Source organism: Carettochelys insculpta, chromosome 5, assembly GCF_033958435.1.
Source record: "Carettochelys insculpta isolate YL-2023 chromosome 5, ASM3395843v1, whole genome shotgun sequence".
Taxonomy (NCBI): domain Eukaryota; kingdom Metazoa; phylum Chordata; order Testudines; family Carettochelyidae; genus Carettochelys; species Carettochelys insculpta.
Window position 1 is genome coordinate 104148432 of NC_134141.1, and position 16341 is coordinate 104164772.

Genomic DNA, 16341 nt, shown 5'->3' on the forward strand with positions numbered 1-16341 from the left:
CCTGCTGTGAGTACAGAGGACTGGACTCGCCCTCTCAAGGTCCCTTCTAGCTCTATGAGATACGTGTATCTCCATGTATGTATATCACATTACAATTCTTTTCCACTTAGAACAGTTAAATTGATTTAAATTAAGCTGATTTAAATCACAATAACCAAAACAACCCAAATCATTGATTTAAATCAAGTTACCAAAAAAGCTAAAACTGACTGTGCTTAGAGTACACTTAATTTTGGAGTAAGCTCCATTGAACTCACTGGAATTTCTGGTTTTTGAGAAAACAACTACAGAATGGGGTTCCCTTGGAAAAGCTGAGTTATGCCAAAGTAAAATAGGGAATAGCCTTACTGCATGGCCCAAAATAAGCGGCTTGTATTATGTAATATAAGAAAATGACACTCAGTGGCAAACGGTAACCACATTTTTCTTACTGCAGCTTTGTGTATTGTATACTTGAGTCATAAAAGTCTAAACATAGTTAACTAATTAAATAAGCCATAAGGATTAGGTAAATCCTTTTTCTACCATGCTAATAAGCACAATGATCTCAGGATAGCAGTTCAAACAGGTGCCCCTTATCCATGAAATTATTTGTGGCCAGATGTTTAGGATGATGGGATCAGCCACTGCCAGTCCTAACTAGGGTTTGGATCCAAATCTGTCACCGTGAACAGAGAGCTACTAAAATAATGTGTTTATTTCTGCTGAGCCAAGATTTGCAAACAGTCTTCAGTCAATGTGGAACCAACCTGTTGATGGGACATAAGAGAATGCTGATCAGGAAGACTTTAAAGGGTAAAGGAAGGTGAGGGAGATATTGTAAAGCGGGAGTTTTACCACTAATTGGAAAGTGCATCATGCAGTAGTTTCTTGAGAGCTCCACTACTGAGAAGAGCTAGGAGATCAATTGACCTGGAACTGTGTTTCCCAATGTAAATCACCAAGTGAGTGTTGCATAAAGCTCCCCTGCTGGTGCCTAAAAGTCTCGAACTTTGGAATGGTGGCCGTTTCCCACAAGTCTCATGCTGAATGCACAGATCCAAGAATGATAATTGAACCATATCAGATCACTGGAAAAGATTTTCCTTTTTTGCACTAGGAGCCAAGTTTACAGATTGAGATAAAATTAATGCACACAGGAACACTATTTACACAGCAAAGTTAATATAAGAAAACAACAAAATACTAAACTCATGAAAAAAACATACCTTTCACACTGCCTAAACACTTCCTGGCCCTTACATGTGTGACATAAGTGAAAGGAAAGAGTTTATGAGCATCCCATGCACATTGGGCTTAAGGATCACTCGGCAGAGGTCCACTTTCTCTGAGCAATGCAGGGGCCCCTATGCTGTTGCACCACTGGGATATACATCACTTGAAAGAGGACAAGGTCACAATCCTGTACTTCTGCAGTAACAGTTCATTTAAACTATAAAACAGAACTGCATTTCCTGCACCCGCCTAGGCAGCGTGTAAATGCTGGGGAGAAACAAAAGTAATGGAGGAGTTGACAAAGAGGAAAGTAATTGCTGGGAAGGAGCCTGGGTGTGACTGGAAGATTGTTGGGTGTGGTTGGGACAGTATGGAACAGGGTTTTTTTAGGGGTCTGGGAGAGACTGTGAGGAAGCTTCCCCATGCAGACTCTGGCTGATCCCTTGCTTCTCCCACTCGGTCAGGCACATCTCCCCTATTCCCATGTGACCATGCACTCTTGCATGTCCTTGACACTGTGTCCCCTCCACCTGCACTCAGATACCCATGTCTCTCTCTGCCCCCACTCACCCAGTCCCTCTCCCCTGCCCAAATGTCCCTGAACACTCTTCTCCATGGCCCTGTGCCTCCACTCCCATTCACCCACTTACTCAGTCTGTCCTCTCCCACTTGCCCCTTCTGATCCCCAAGCACTCAAGGCTGTCTGTCTCCAGACCTCACCTGATATAGGCGCTATGTAGAAGGCAAGCTCTTTCTCCTCCCTAGTGGGCTGGGAGCCACTGCTGTGTTCTATTGCCACAGCACCCTCTGGTGGGCTACAGGAAGAACTGCAGCATCTTTCCAGCAGCAGTTTTGTGTGTGTAAAAATTTCAAATACACATTGCTCATTAATTATGTGTGTGTGCGCAAAGTGGCTCGTACACCAGACTGGAGTAGGACAATTAAGGTGCTACCCAGGAGACAGGAGCTGCCCATGCCTACCCCGTTGGGCCAAGAGCTCAATGACTGAACACAGATCTGGGAGAGAAATTATTATTTCACGTTTCTATGCTTACACCACCTTTTATGTCTCTCAGGATGACCTGGTCCTTCAGACTTTACCTTCCACCAGACCTTCCCACTCGGCATTGTATTTAACGATATTAGTTTCTCTATCCAGGAAGAAAATCTGGCATCTAGAATGCAATCCTCCCAAAAAGCCCTCTGAGCTCCATAAAGCCACAGATTATACGGCAAGAAAGAACCCATATGATCATTTTAACTGTAAAACTTCCCTGAGTTAATATTTGTTTGGACCAGAGGACTTTTTTTGGAAAACACATCCAATCTTGATTTTTAATAGAATATTAAAAACTGGTGACACAACTATACAAAATCCCTTCATGCCAAAAAATGTTAGCAAGTTTATTTACTTAAACAGACACTGATTGAAGCAAACCCGAAGTTAATATTTACCATAAAAAACAACTCATCCTGCTGTTCCTTAAAACAGTACATATAGACCAAATTCTTAAAAATTATGGCCATTATGTATTGTTAAACACTCTAAATATATCAATCAGAATTACTGGAATCTGTTCAATTCTCCATAAACTTCTAAATGAAACCATTTTTCCTTCTAAATATTTTAAATGAAAGATGAAATTAGAAATTCAGAAGAAAAAAAAACTATACTCCTCTCTGAGCCGTATAGGTAGCACATATTTGCACATGCTATCTGAGAGCTCAGAGGTAAATAGTTTTCATTCAAGTTAACCACACAGAGTCATGATTCATTGGTTTTCATTTATAAATAGACTATTAGAAAAACATATTGAGCCATCACATGTATTTTCAGAGATTTTTATCTTAGAAACAGAATTTCACTGTAAGTTCTATACAATACCAGAATATTAAACTCAGTTTTCTCATTTTTATTTTTATGATAGATTGGTAGCTGTAGTATTGAACCATTCTTTCTTGTTAAGAAAACATTTCCAAACTTGCCCTTTTAAAAATGTTCACGGTCACAAATGTATGTAAATCGCACTTTCTTGAATTTCTGTCAGGTTCTTAGCTAATAACTGACAGGAATGAAATCAGGAACTCCCATAAGCAACTCTTCTGCTGTTACTTTTCCCTTGTGCCTGCAGCTGAGCTCTACATCACCTCCCTCATCTCCGACTTAGAATCTACATCAGATGCAGGGAAGGCAATCAGGCTTTCAGTGAAAGTCCCCATTCCCCCAAACAATGATCCACTCTTTGATCGTTTGCACTTGGCAGGTGTGCTAATCTGGGTCCACATCTGCTTTTATTGGTACAGATCCAAAACAATACTTGCATTAAAACATTAACCAAATAAAGACGTTAAAATAAATCAAGAATCCTTTTCAGTTTTTAGTACAGCAGATATACAGTTCTGAGATATTGTCTGACTAGTCGAGGATTGTATATTAAGATAATAGTTTAAATGCATTAAGGAGCCATTTCTTATGCATAAACCCTGCATACTATTACTCAAGTTTTTAAACAATTTAGAATGCAACCCAACAGACTGATGATTAAAAAAGTTAGAGTCTGATCAGTCATGCAGATGTCTATCAGCCCAATACACATTCTGGGTACAAATAAGGGTGGGAAGAACAAAGAAGAAGGAAGTGCAACACAACGCTAAAAAGATTCAAAAACTTACTGAAGTTCCATAAATTCACAAATACAGAACTGAAGAAAGTATCTGCCGAAGCAAAGTATTACATGGTAAGTGACCTAACAATGACTGATGGATAAAATTCCAATGACCTGGAGTATAAATAAATTGGTCTGGAAAACTAAGGTGAACCGGCTTGATCATGATGTTCTAAGTATCAGTTGAACACTCTCTCATGCTGTGTTTCAGCATCTTTATCTATTGGCTAGAATAAGGCAGCTCTGAGACACATGTAAATGAAAGATTTAATCAATATCAATGAAAAATTTAGCTGAACTCATATAACTTCAGATTTTATCACAAGATACAGTTTCATTCTTAGTTTTCCTTTATAAAAAGAATACCTGATCATTCACACGATAGGTTGAACCTCTCACGTGCAGCACCCTTGGAACCTGAGCAGTGCTGAATGAGAGAATTTGGCAAATCATAGGAGATCAATATTGTCAAGCAGCATTATCAACCCTGCTCTGAGTACTGGGCTCTGAGAAGAAATTTAGCGGTAAACTAGAAATAACAACAGTACAGAACACTGAGATCCAGGATTGGTGGCTGTAAACAAACTTTATGGGACTATGCTGTGAACAGGCGGTGGCCAAGCAGAAAAGGTGGCCTTGGGTCAGATCAGACTACTGCTAGGATTGTGGAAAGACCACACATTGCTCCACCTGCCAAGGCAGCTGGCAGAGTAGGACAGTGGGGTTACAAGCTACAGCATTTTTCTATACAGGTAGATGATGTAATTTAAAAAAACCCACAAAACAGATTTCATTCAAAGCAAAAAAATTAAGTGGTGGATCCTCCTGCCAGGTCATCTCCCTCTATGGGAGCCACCACTTAATTTTTTGGCTTTGAATTAAATCTGTTTGGTGTTTTATTTAAAAATTACATCATCTACCTGTATAGAAAAATGCTGCAGCTTCTAACCCCACTGTCCCACTCTGCCAGCTGCCTTGGCAGGTGGAGCAATGTGTGGTCTTCAGAATCCCACCAGTAGCCTGACCTGACCCAAGGCAACATTTTCTGCTTTGTCACCTCCTGTTCACAGCACTACTCTTGCTCTAATGCAATGAGGGAGAAGAGGTAAGCAGAAGGCATGGGACCTCCTAGGTAAAGACCCTTTCTGCTCTGTGGTGTGGGGAATGATTTTTATGGAAGTATGTGAAACTTGGCCACACCCATGATAAGCAGCTGTCTAGCTAACTAAAATCATGCCAGATTATGGATGTTGCCAGATAAGAGTGTACTGGATTAGAGAGGGTCAGCCTTTACAATATCCAAGAGCTTTACTATCAATACAGTTATCTACTAAGCATTCTTTTCCCCAACTGTATGATCAATGCTTCCTGGGCAGGCTTTCCTTAAGCATATTAGACTGCAAGCTCGATGGGAGAGAAGTGAGAGCATACATTACTACCAAAATACAACTAATACTTTATAGTATCAAATAAACAGGTCATCTCTGCCATTCTTCAACAAACATTTGCCTGGCCAGAAAACCTCATTAAGCTAAAGTTAAGGTTGATAATACATATCAGTACTTTCCAAAAGTATAATTATAAAACAATAGCAATTAATATGCATGACAAAGATTTATGATTAAACAAAGTAAATGCCCACATATTAGGCCAACTCAGCAAGCTATCCTGATATTCCTGATATACCAGTGATTGAACTCCAAAGCAAGTCTTTCAGCACCTCAAAATTTGCTTGAGCACCAATATTTTTAGTGGGAAAAACACTCATTTGCACTTACTAAAAACAATTGTTTTAGAGTATTCCTTTTCCTCTCCTATGAAAATTTGCAAATAATAGTTTAAATGTTTCTAAAAGTCTCCATATTTAATATACAGCATGACAGATCATCTCAAACTGGTGACAACTTTTCAGTTGGCCACAGTTGCATGGTGGCTGTAAACAAACTTTCTGAGGCCACAGAAAACTTGGTCACACCCATAAGAATAGCAAAACAAAAAAGCAGTCAAGTAGCACTTTAAAGACTAACCAAATAATTTATTAGGTGATGAGCTTTCGTGGGACAGACCCACTTCTTCAGACCACAGCCATACCAGAACAGACTCAATATTTGAGGCACAGAGAACTAAAAACAATAATCAAGGAAGACAAATCAGAAAAAAAATGATCAAGGTGAGCAAATCAGAGAGTAGAGGGGTAGCGGGGGGTGGGAGGTCAAGAATTAGATTAAGCCAAGTATGCAAATGAGCCCCTATAGTGACTCAGAAAATTCCCATCCTGATTTAAACCACATGTTAATGTGCCGAATTTGAATATAAAAGACAGCTCAGCCGTCTCCCTTTCAATAGTGGTGTGAAAATTTTTCTTCAGTAACACGCAAACTCTTAAGTCATTAACAGAATGGCCCACTCTATTAAAATGTTGACTAACTGGTTGGTGGATCTGGAGTGTTTTTATGTCTGTTTTGTGCCCATTAACTCTTTGTCTAAGGGAGTTAGAAGTCATCCAATGTACAAATCATCTTGGCATTGTTGGCATATGATGTTAGTTGAGGAACACGAGAATGTGCCCGTGATTCTGTGAATAACCTGGTTAGGTCCAGTTATGGTATTTCCAGAATTTCTGGAAAACAGACATAAAAACACTCCAGATCCACAAACCAGTTACTCAACATTTTAATTGAGTGGGCCATTCTGTTAATGACTTAAGAGTCTGAGTGTTAGTGAAGAAAAAATTTTCGCACCACTATTGAAAGGGAGACGGCTGAGCTGTCTTTTATATTCAAATTCAGCACATTAACATGTGGTTTGAACCGGGATGGGAATTTTCTGAGTCACTATAGGGGCTCGTTTGCAAACTTGGCTTAATCTAATTCTTGACCTCCCTCCCACCTTCTATCCCTCTCCTCTCTGATTGGCTCATCTTGATCATTTTTTTCTGATTTGTCCTCTTTGATTACTGTTTTTGGTTTCTGTGCCTTAAATATTGAGTCTGTTCTGGTATGGCTATGGTCTGAAGAAGTGGCTCTGTCCCATGAAAGCTCATCACCTAATAAATTATTTTGTTAGTCTTTAAAGTGCTGCTTCACTGCTTTTTTGTTTTTATAGAACATAGACTAGCATGGCTCCCTCTTTGCTACCATAATAATAGGGATATATGGCAAACTACAATCATGCCATACTGTAAAGTGTATGGGACCTTTACCTTTATTAAGAAGTTTAAAAGCAATGAAGATGAAATCTGGGTAACTATATAATTCTCAGTTTTCACTGTGGAAAGAATATGGAATTCCAAATGAATCCTTGCTAAGCTTGCCTCCCTACCGCCCAGCTCTTTTCTCATAGAGTGGAATCACATCAGCAGTCCTACATTTTCTAGGTACTGCAATTGATTTCAGTTACATGAAAAAGCTCAGTGAAGGAAGGCCAAATGATGAAAAAAGTCTCATTAGAGTATGATAGGCAGCTTTGAAAATCTCAGCCTATAAACAGCAGGAGAGGTCTCAGAGAATCTTTGTTAGTATTTCATTATTTATACAGGAGTACAGAGGTTGAGCCTGACAAATCAGTAAGGTTCCCTTCTCATGGTATTTACAGCACAAATTAGATAAAAAGTGTAAACCAATGACAAAAGAACCACATTATATTAGACAAGTTAACTGGGAGAGAATAAGCAGTAAACAACATGAAGTGAATATTGTTCAAGAGATGTAGGCTTTTTACACACATGCACTCACGCACAAATAGCAAAGAAGTTGCTATTTCTGAGCATTTTCTTTAGATGTGAACCTTTACCATCAGTTAATGGTGCTTGTTTATTTTACTCTCGATTAAAATTTCTGATCTCAGTGGATTATTACTTTTTTTTTTTTAAAACAAATGTTCTCCCATAAATGTATCACAGGTGTTTGTGACACCTTCTGACTCATGCCCTTCCCTCACCTGACAAAACAGGACTTTCTAATTTAAATCTATATAGAATTAGAGCCATTCATACATTGACTCTAATAAAGGAGCATCTACCGTAAATAAACCAGTCCTTTGATCCTGCTATACATATACTAGGCAATATTTAAAAGCACATATCTTAACACCCACAATGTTTCCAGAGAAGTACTCAGTTTCCGCACTGAAGAGTGCTACAAGCTGTATCTCCAAAAACTGGGACACTCCAGTCCAGGACCAGAGAGTCCCAGGGCTGGGAGCCCACTGACAAGAAGGCTGGTGTCTGGCAGCCTGGCCTGAAGCGAGTAGCAGTGGAGCTGGGGCTGGTGTCCAGCAGCCTCTAGCTGGAATCAATGGTAGCAGAGCCAGGGCCAGTGCCCGTCAGCCCAAGTGGAGCTGGCAGCTGGCAAATTAGTTGGGAGACAGCAGCAGAAAGTGGTAACAGGCTGCGGGGGGCGAGGGGAGGCAAGTGGCAAGGTACTTCCTGTGGTCTAGCAAATTCCCTTGTTTGGGACCAGTCATTTCCAATGGGTGCCAGACCAGGGAAGTCCACCCTGTGGAGGGCATTGTTAGCCAGTGTGAAGACTACAGTATCACTCACTCGAATTTGGTCCAGGTGTTCCTCTACCATGATGAATTTGAGTACTGTCATATCAACCACAACAGGCCACACATCTATTCACTCAAATGTATTCATGACGCAGGAGTGGCAGTGGTTTTGTGACCTGATGAACAAGAAGCCATGCCACATTCCCTTAGAGAATTTGACATGCTCCCCAAACATATTCATAACTGCTGAGGAAGCACAATTTTAGAGCCAAGTATGGTAATGAAAGATAAGATTTGTTAAGCATTTCAGATTTACAAAGAAGTCCAGAGGACAGGTAACTTCTGATTTCAATGTTTTATGTGCCTAGTAATAAAAATGATCTCTAGTTAATATGATTTAAAATGCCAGAATTTCTCTCTCACATTAGTTAACAGTTAGTGTAGCCCTAAACTTAATCTTACATTAAGCAACATATATCAAAGCGTTTTGTTCACTTACCTCCTCGACTAGCAAGGACAGTACCATCATAGGAAAATGTCAAGCATGAAGTTTCAGTGCCAGGAGCATGTGCCTGCCTGCAGTGGAACTTTGTATGAACCTGTGTGTCAAGAAAATAACTCATTTAAAAACTTTTTTACTTCAGGGCTGAATATACTTCCTTCCTTACAACATTAAGTATTCTTTATTATATTTCCTGCTTAAATATTTAAAATAATGAAATTTACTATTTTTAAAATCCCAAGACTGTGAAACTGACCAAAATGGACCATAAATTTGGTAGGGCCCTATTTATTTGTTATTTAATCACAGTACCTAAAACAAAGTATTGCCTTTGTGCCTGTGAACACTTAAAGTTTTTTCCCCCTTTACAAGCTAACAATATTGAAAACGTGAAGTGGAGAAATATTAGGGTATGTGCTATTTTAAGCTTGAGTTAGAAAACAAAAAACAAACAAACAAACAAACAAAAAAAACCAGATATTTTCAAGAATCTGCCCAACCTAAATGTTTCATGACCCCACTTAAAATAAGACTCTACCTTAAAAATGATGTAAAAACTACATTGGGGTTCTGGATTTATCTTCCAAAACTAATTTGGTCAGTTTCTCAGTTAAAAGGTTGTTTTTCTAACTGCAAAGTCACCCTCAATATATTACTCTTCTGAAGAATATAACCCTGAATTGTAATACTAAATCAAATACTCTAAAAATGACTGAAGGTTGAACAAAAAGTTTTGCAGACTCTGGGAACAGCTGAAGCAGTTTTCAAGGAAAATAACTTGTTTGGACTCTAGCCTCTTAAAATAGTCAACTGTAGCCTAATCTTGTTCACTAATCACTGCAAAACTTTTTAAAATTACCATTACTGCTTGCAACTATATCTAAAATTCCTGTTGCCTATCTCCCTCTGAATCAGTTTCTGAATGTTGTGCATTAACCTGTTTTATGTTTGTGTTTTTTCTTTAAGCAAACACAAATTAGTGACAAATTAATTAATAAAGGCAAAGTGTTGCCAGACTGCTTCATAAACATATACCCATCTCTGTTACATTAGCTTAAATCTACCCATCATTGTGGAGTGTCATTCGTGTTATGCAGACAGTACATGTTACGTCCCCAAATATTTGACAACTGTGACAATTTTAGAACATTTCAGCAAAATGTACAATCACACATTCTCTCCTTTGCAAAGTGTTTAACATAAAGCACAGCAAAAGAATTCTGAAGTTCAGGGAGTGTCTCTTTATGATCTCCATGTGACATTTAAAAGATTTTATGCCATATATCATGATCAGACTGAATGAACCATTCATAAAAGAAAAGGTAAGCCTTGCCATAATTTATGAACAGATTACGTATAAATCAATCTGTGCATAAAGCCAAAATACGCTATGATAATCAACTGAATGCCAACACTATGTGCAGTACTGTAGAAAAAAGAGGAAGCTGCAGATCCCTACTGAGGGATGTTGCAACGAAAAGCCATGACAATTCAGACATGCAACGTACCAGGTGGCCTTTAATGAAACAAAATATACAACTGTGTAAGTTTGTAGCACAATATATTTGTTCAGAAATTAGAGTCAATTGGCCTTGTGGTGGACATGTGCATTAATGAATAATTGGCAAGGCGACAGGAAGCATAGCTGGTACGTAAGAAAAGAAGGAAGTTTCCATGAGGCATCAAAATGAGAGATGGATCAACAGAGAAAAGTGAAATCAGGAACACAGGAGGGTTCTGCAGAGTTCTAAGGAAACAGCAAGAACTACAAGGTAAGAGGAAGCCACAGAAGGATTCAAAATGAAAGCAACATGGTAAAAAAGATCAACTAAAGAAAGTGCAGAAAGTCTGGATGGATTGAAGGGGAAAAGCACTGGAAACAGGGAAATGAGAGATGATGATGGAGTACAATGAGGACAGGAGATGACCAAATGTAGGCAAACCTATTTCCCATACATAAGAACTTCCATCTACAACCAAGAGAACAGGAATTCCCATTACAAAAAAAACAACCACTATCCCACATGAAACATCTTCATCAATCCTAGCTGGAAGAAGCTAGACATTGTGACCCATATATAGTTATGTTATAATTCCAGTATTCAAGGCATCTTCACATGTAACACAAGGATACATATAACAAATGAAACTTTTCAACTTTTGACCACATTTCAAGGATAAAATATTTCATAGTTCGTTGATGATTTTCCACGTCTCTAATGCTTTTTTAACAAAACAGATTTGTTCCAGCCAAGACTCCCTTTTTCTCTAATTTTTTTCCCCTTTATGTCACTAACACTTCATAGCTATTTTTAAAACAGAAGCATTAATTTGAGGTGGATGGTGGAGAAAGTGGGGCCTATAAGACACTAAGGAAGTGTCTGCTGAGCTTATTTCTCATTGCATTATACAACTGCAGCGTGAATAGCTAACTTATTAATATTTTGCTATATTCTTTTACTTTATTCCAAATGCTAACACACACTATACAGTTATTTTCCTGTCTGCATCTCTGACCTCCTCTTTCCCTAGACCCGCTTTCATGCCTTACGTTCCATCCAAGCTGAATTTTTTCTCCATTGTTCACTCATTTTCCACTTGATGTTCTAACAAGTGCTAACCCAGAGCTTGGACCTAGGGTTCCAGCACCCCACAGGGCTGGAAGGTCCAAGACGGTGTTAAGTTGGGACTTACTACCTGAACCCTCTTGTTTTTCTAGTCCCAGCTTGACTCGGATTCTGAAAGTCCTCTGGATGTATCAAAGAGTGCCCAGTGGTTGAGGAACAGGGCTGCAAGCAGCCAGTGCAGCAGCTGAAAGCTACATTACTGCCTGGTTAATCGGGCTCCCTGTTTCTGCTCCTCTTGGGATGGCAACAGCTCCTGCTCCCACTTGTTCTTTTTTCATGGAGCTTGCCCAGAGCAGGCAGAAAAAACTGACAGGCAGAACGCAGCTCCTGTTTGCTAGGATGTTGAGGGTCCCTCCCCAACAGTCATGCTGAGCCAGGAGCTCCGATGTTCCCCCGCCCTGAAGAGCAGCAGGGGAAGCCAGTCCCAAAACTGCCTCCCAGCCTCCTGGCAATCACTTCTCTCTGACTCCCTGGATAAAAGGGTGGAGGGGCCGGAGCTCACTGTACCCCAAGTCATGCAAATACACTACACCACTTCACACCTGGCAACACTTAGGCTGGGTGCGAATGTTCTCCTGTGAAGCCTATATTTTAGGGCAACCTTCAAAACAAACACACAAAAATAAACAAACCGAAGAAAGATACATTTACTGAACATCACAAATAACACAATAAGAATTGCAAAGTTTCATGTTAATAGTCTGACAGTCCTGAAGACCAATTTCCTAAATATCCTCATAACAGGTGCACATTAGCATTTCCAAGGGAGCTAATTACACTCATCCCTCGCTAAACAAGTACTTCCTTAAACGAGGGACACACTTACCTATCCTAGTTCACTCTATGAGTGACCTTCCCCTACTCATACGAGACTTACCCCCTACCCCCATCTCCAACCCCCTTGTCTGATCACCCCACAGCCCCGACCACTGCAGCCAGACCCCCTGCTGGCCCCGCAGCCTGACACCCCACTGCCGCCTGCACTCCCCGTGGTACCGCAGCCCCAAACAGTGGCAGCCTGATGCCCCTTCTGGCCCCGTGGCCAGAACCCCCTGCTGCCTGACACCCCGCAGCCCTAAACCGCGGCAGCCAGACCCCTCTTACCAGCCCCACCGCCTGTACCCCTGGCAGCCCCACAGCTTGACCCCACTGCGAGTCCCACACACTGAGCTCACAGCTGCCTGTACACCCTGCAGCCAGACTCCCCCCGCCACTGTTCGTATGCCCCACGGCCTGACCCCCCCGCCACCTGTACCCCCCGTGGCCCAACCCCGTGGCCACCTGTAAACCCCATGGCCAGACCCCCTGCGGCCGCCTGCCAGACACCCCCCCGCTGCCTGTACTCTCCCTGCGGCCAGACCGCTCTGCAGCCGCCTGTAACCCCCGTGGCCCCGCAGCCAGACCCCACCGCCTCCGCTTGTAACCCCGGCTGCCTGATCTCTACCGGCCCCGCAGCTGCAAACCATGGCAGCCAGACCCCCTTACTGGCCCACAGCCAGACAGCCCAACCCTCCCCTCAACCCGCCACCAGATTTTAGCCCTCCCTCCCCACAGCCCTAAACTACCCCTGGGCTTTAACCCTCTCCAACCCAAGGTGCACTCACCTTTCAAAAGCAGCGCCACCTGCTGCCACTCCCTCCAGTTGGGAGCCCTAGGAACTAATCAGAGCCTTTTACATGTAATTTAATAGGAATTTAGTGTCCCTCTTATGAGTTTCTGCCTATGAGCAGAAAGTTGGGAACCAAATGCACTTGTAGAGCGAGGGATGAGTGTAGTGAGTTTATGTATGGATACGCTCCTTCTGGGCACCTGAGTCCCAATCAACAGCACCATCTCAGCTAGGAAACAGGGTGGGTGGTAGTTTTCCTACAGTGAAATACTTTTAGAGCTAGTATCAACACTGGAGGTGGGGGACTAAACAGTATGGGATAGCCCTGCATTGACTTGGGTCTGTATACTGAAATGTGGATGCCAGAACTTCAGGTCTGACCATAAGCCAGAAAACCCATAATCTACTGTCAATGCTGTTCCCCACTCTGACACGCCTAGTGTAGAAAGTGGGGGCCTGCAAGAGACTTTAAAAATACCTAGTCTCTATAGGCTTTTGTTTAAAAGCTTTCAAAGGTCACACATTCCATGATCCTTGGAGGTAGCTGCCACCTTCCAAGTGACAAAACCCAGGCAGACACACTTGAGATGTCTCCCTGTGAGGTAAATTCAAGCTCTCAACCCTCCCTTAGGAGAGGGCTTGAAAACAAAGAGGAAGAAATCACGCTTCAATCTGATAGCTGACCTTTCAGTCTTAGGCATGCATATGCACAGATCCTTCTCCAGGACACAGGAATCAAATCACTGACCCTTTTTTTAAAAAAGGTGATTTATTAACAAAAGATTTATGTGATAAACATACTTGGTTGCTAGATGGTACAGAACAACTAAAAACAATTAGGTTAAAGCATAAAGAATTACTTCGCTAAGATTCAGTTAAAAAGTTACAGTGTACAGGGGGGTAACATCAACCAGCCTAAGAAGTCTGGCACCAAACCCAAAATAAAAAATAACATGATTACATCTGATTAAACATTTCCTTTCTACTTACATAGCTGTATGCCCAGATCTCCATGTGGCCTGGATATTTACTGAATTCTTTAAGCCTGCTCAGGATTAAACATCTCTCTCTCTCTCTCTCTCTCTCTCTCTCTCTCTCTCTCTCTCTCTCTCCTCCAGCCACACAAAAGAAAAAATTCCTCAGGAGGTTAACTGCTTCAATTAAAAAAATCCCCTTCTCTCTTTCCGTAGACTCACATGGATGCTTGCCAACTCTCTCTGGGTTTAACTCTTTACAGGCATTAATTTAGGAAACCTAGGATTAAAATGCTGAGTAGACACTCAAGCCCAGGGATCCCTGACACAGGTCAACTAACTTAGGTCCCACTAACCTTAGGTTTACATTGTCATGTAGGCATACCCTTTATGTTCATTCTACAGCTCATAAATCCCCACTGTACTTTCAAAGCCTTCCAGAGACCCAAACTGTGAAGCACTCCATATGAAAAACACCACACACACTGCAGTGTTTGTCCTTTATTATATGGCCAAGAGTGAAAGCTCTTTTGAATTTTTGTACATTCATTTTGTTTCATTAGTGGTGTAGCAACATATATACATCCAGTGCTATATAAATAGCAATTAGTTAATCCATAGTCACACAGGTTTTAAGTGTTGACATAGAGCATGATTCAATGCATATGCAGCTAATGCTTATGAAATTACTCCCATTCTAATATTCTGATTTACGGGAAACCAGACATTTCATAATGTGTTAAAATATATAAATATTAAGCATAAGTACATAGTGTTTTTATTACACCAATCAGGTTGAAAGCAAAAGGGGAAAATTGAAAAGTGCAGTAAAATAACTATGAGTTTCTTGTGTCAAAACAAAGTTGTTTTTTCTCTAAGCTTGCATCCATAGCAAAATGTGTGAAGGAGTTTTTATAACTGAGGGATGCAACAGAAGTTACATCGGTATTCTACTATTCAGCCTTATAAAAAGCCAACACCAAATTACTAGACAGTTACTTAAATACGGTGACTATCCAACTGGTATTAGGCAGGACAGTCCTGTATTTGGGATGCCCGTTATTTAAATTGGTACTACTTCCTTTAAGTGAATTTGCCACCATTATAAAACTTTTTTTTTTTAAGGGACTAGGTCTCTCATATTTGGCCCTCCCTATGGCTGACCTTTTCTGCCAGCAGCTGCGCAGGCACAGCTGCTGATGGGAGTCACTTCCCCGAGACTCGGGGAAGCAGGGAGTGTGGGAAGTTGCTGCATTCCTGACGCTTCCCAGGGCTCCAGGGGAGGGCTGGCAGCTGTGGTTTCCCTTGGGCTCCAGGAGAAGGCCAATGGCTGCGGCTTCTCCAGGCTCCCAGTGGGCACTGGTGGCTGCTGCCTCCTTCCTGGCTCCCCAGGGCTTGGTGGAGCTGGGAGGAGCTGCCCCTCCCACTGCATATCTTCCTGTCCCATAATTGGGAGGCAATAGAAAACGAAGCCCTTTTATGATCCATAAAACAGGTTCACCACAGTAAACAGTCATGCAACCGAGTCAAGCTAAGTCAGGCCGAAGTGAGGGAGGGAAGAGTACATACAGTGCATTACACGGAAGAGGGGTCCTCATGCAGATTACTGTAGTAGCACCACCTCTTTCAATGTGAGGGAAGCTGCAGTTAAAGTGTAGTTTAACCTGCTCTCAAGTGTAGTTTTATGGCATGGACAGAAGGAAAGAATCTCAGACAGTCAGGTCTCAATTCACATAGGTTTTTATACTTTAATACCAACATTTTTACCGGGAAACACAAAGGCAATCAGTGTAGAGATTATGAATCACTAGACCAAGGCACTCACCATGATGTGTTAATAAGTGTGCTGCTATATTCTGCAGTAATTGTACCTTTTGAATAAATACAAGATGTCACCCCAAGTATAGCACATTACAATAGTCTGGATCCATGGTGACAAAGTTTTGAATTATGGGGGCAAATAAAGAAAGTGTAGCAACAGAAAAAAGTAGTCACAGTCCACGTTGAAGGACAATCACCTCCAGAAAGACTTGAAAATTTAATCAGAAGTCTGATCACAACTGGCACAAAGCCAGGACATATCCTCAGTCAGAGAGAGGCAACAGTTTTTGTCACATCTTCCAATTTCTTCTGCAAACCTACCAATACTGCCTATGTTTTATTTGGATAACAACATATTCATCTTGCTCCTATTGATGGCATAATCTCTGCCAAACACTGGCAAAGATATTTAACTGCACTATTTACCTGTAACTCC

At 41.3% G+C, this 16341-nt stretch overlaps 1 protein-coding gene across 1 annotated transcript in view; it reads right to left on the reverse strand.

The window, feature by feature from the left end:
* Nucleotides 1-16341, reverse strand: part of WDR70 (WD repeat domain 70) — a 191226-nt gene that overhangs the window by 37784 nt on the left and 137101 nt on the right. The window contains exon 11 of the mRNA XM_074995637.1: nt 8872-8971. Within this exon, the coding sequence (XP_074851738.1) occupies nt 8872-8971 (100 nt within the window). The remainder of the gene's footprint in view (nt 1-8871; nt 8972-16341) is intronic.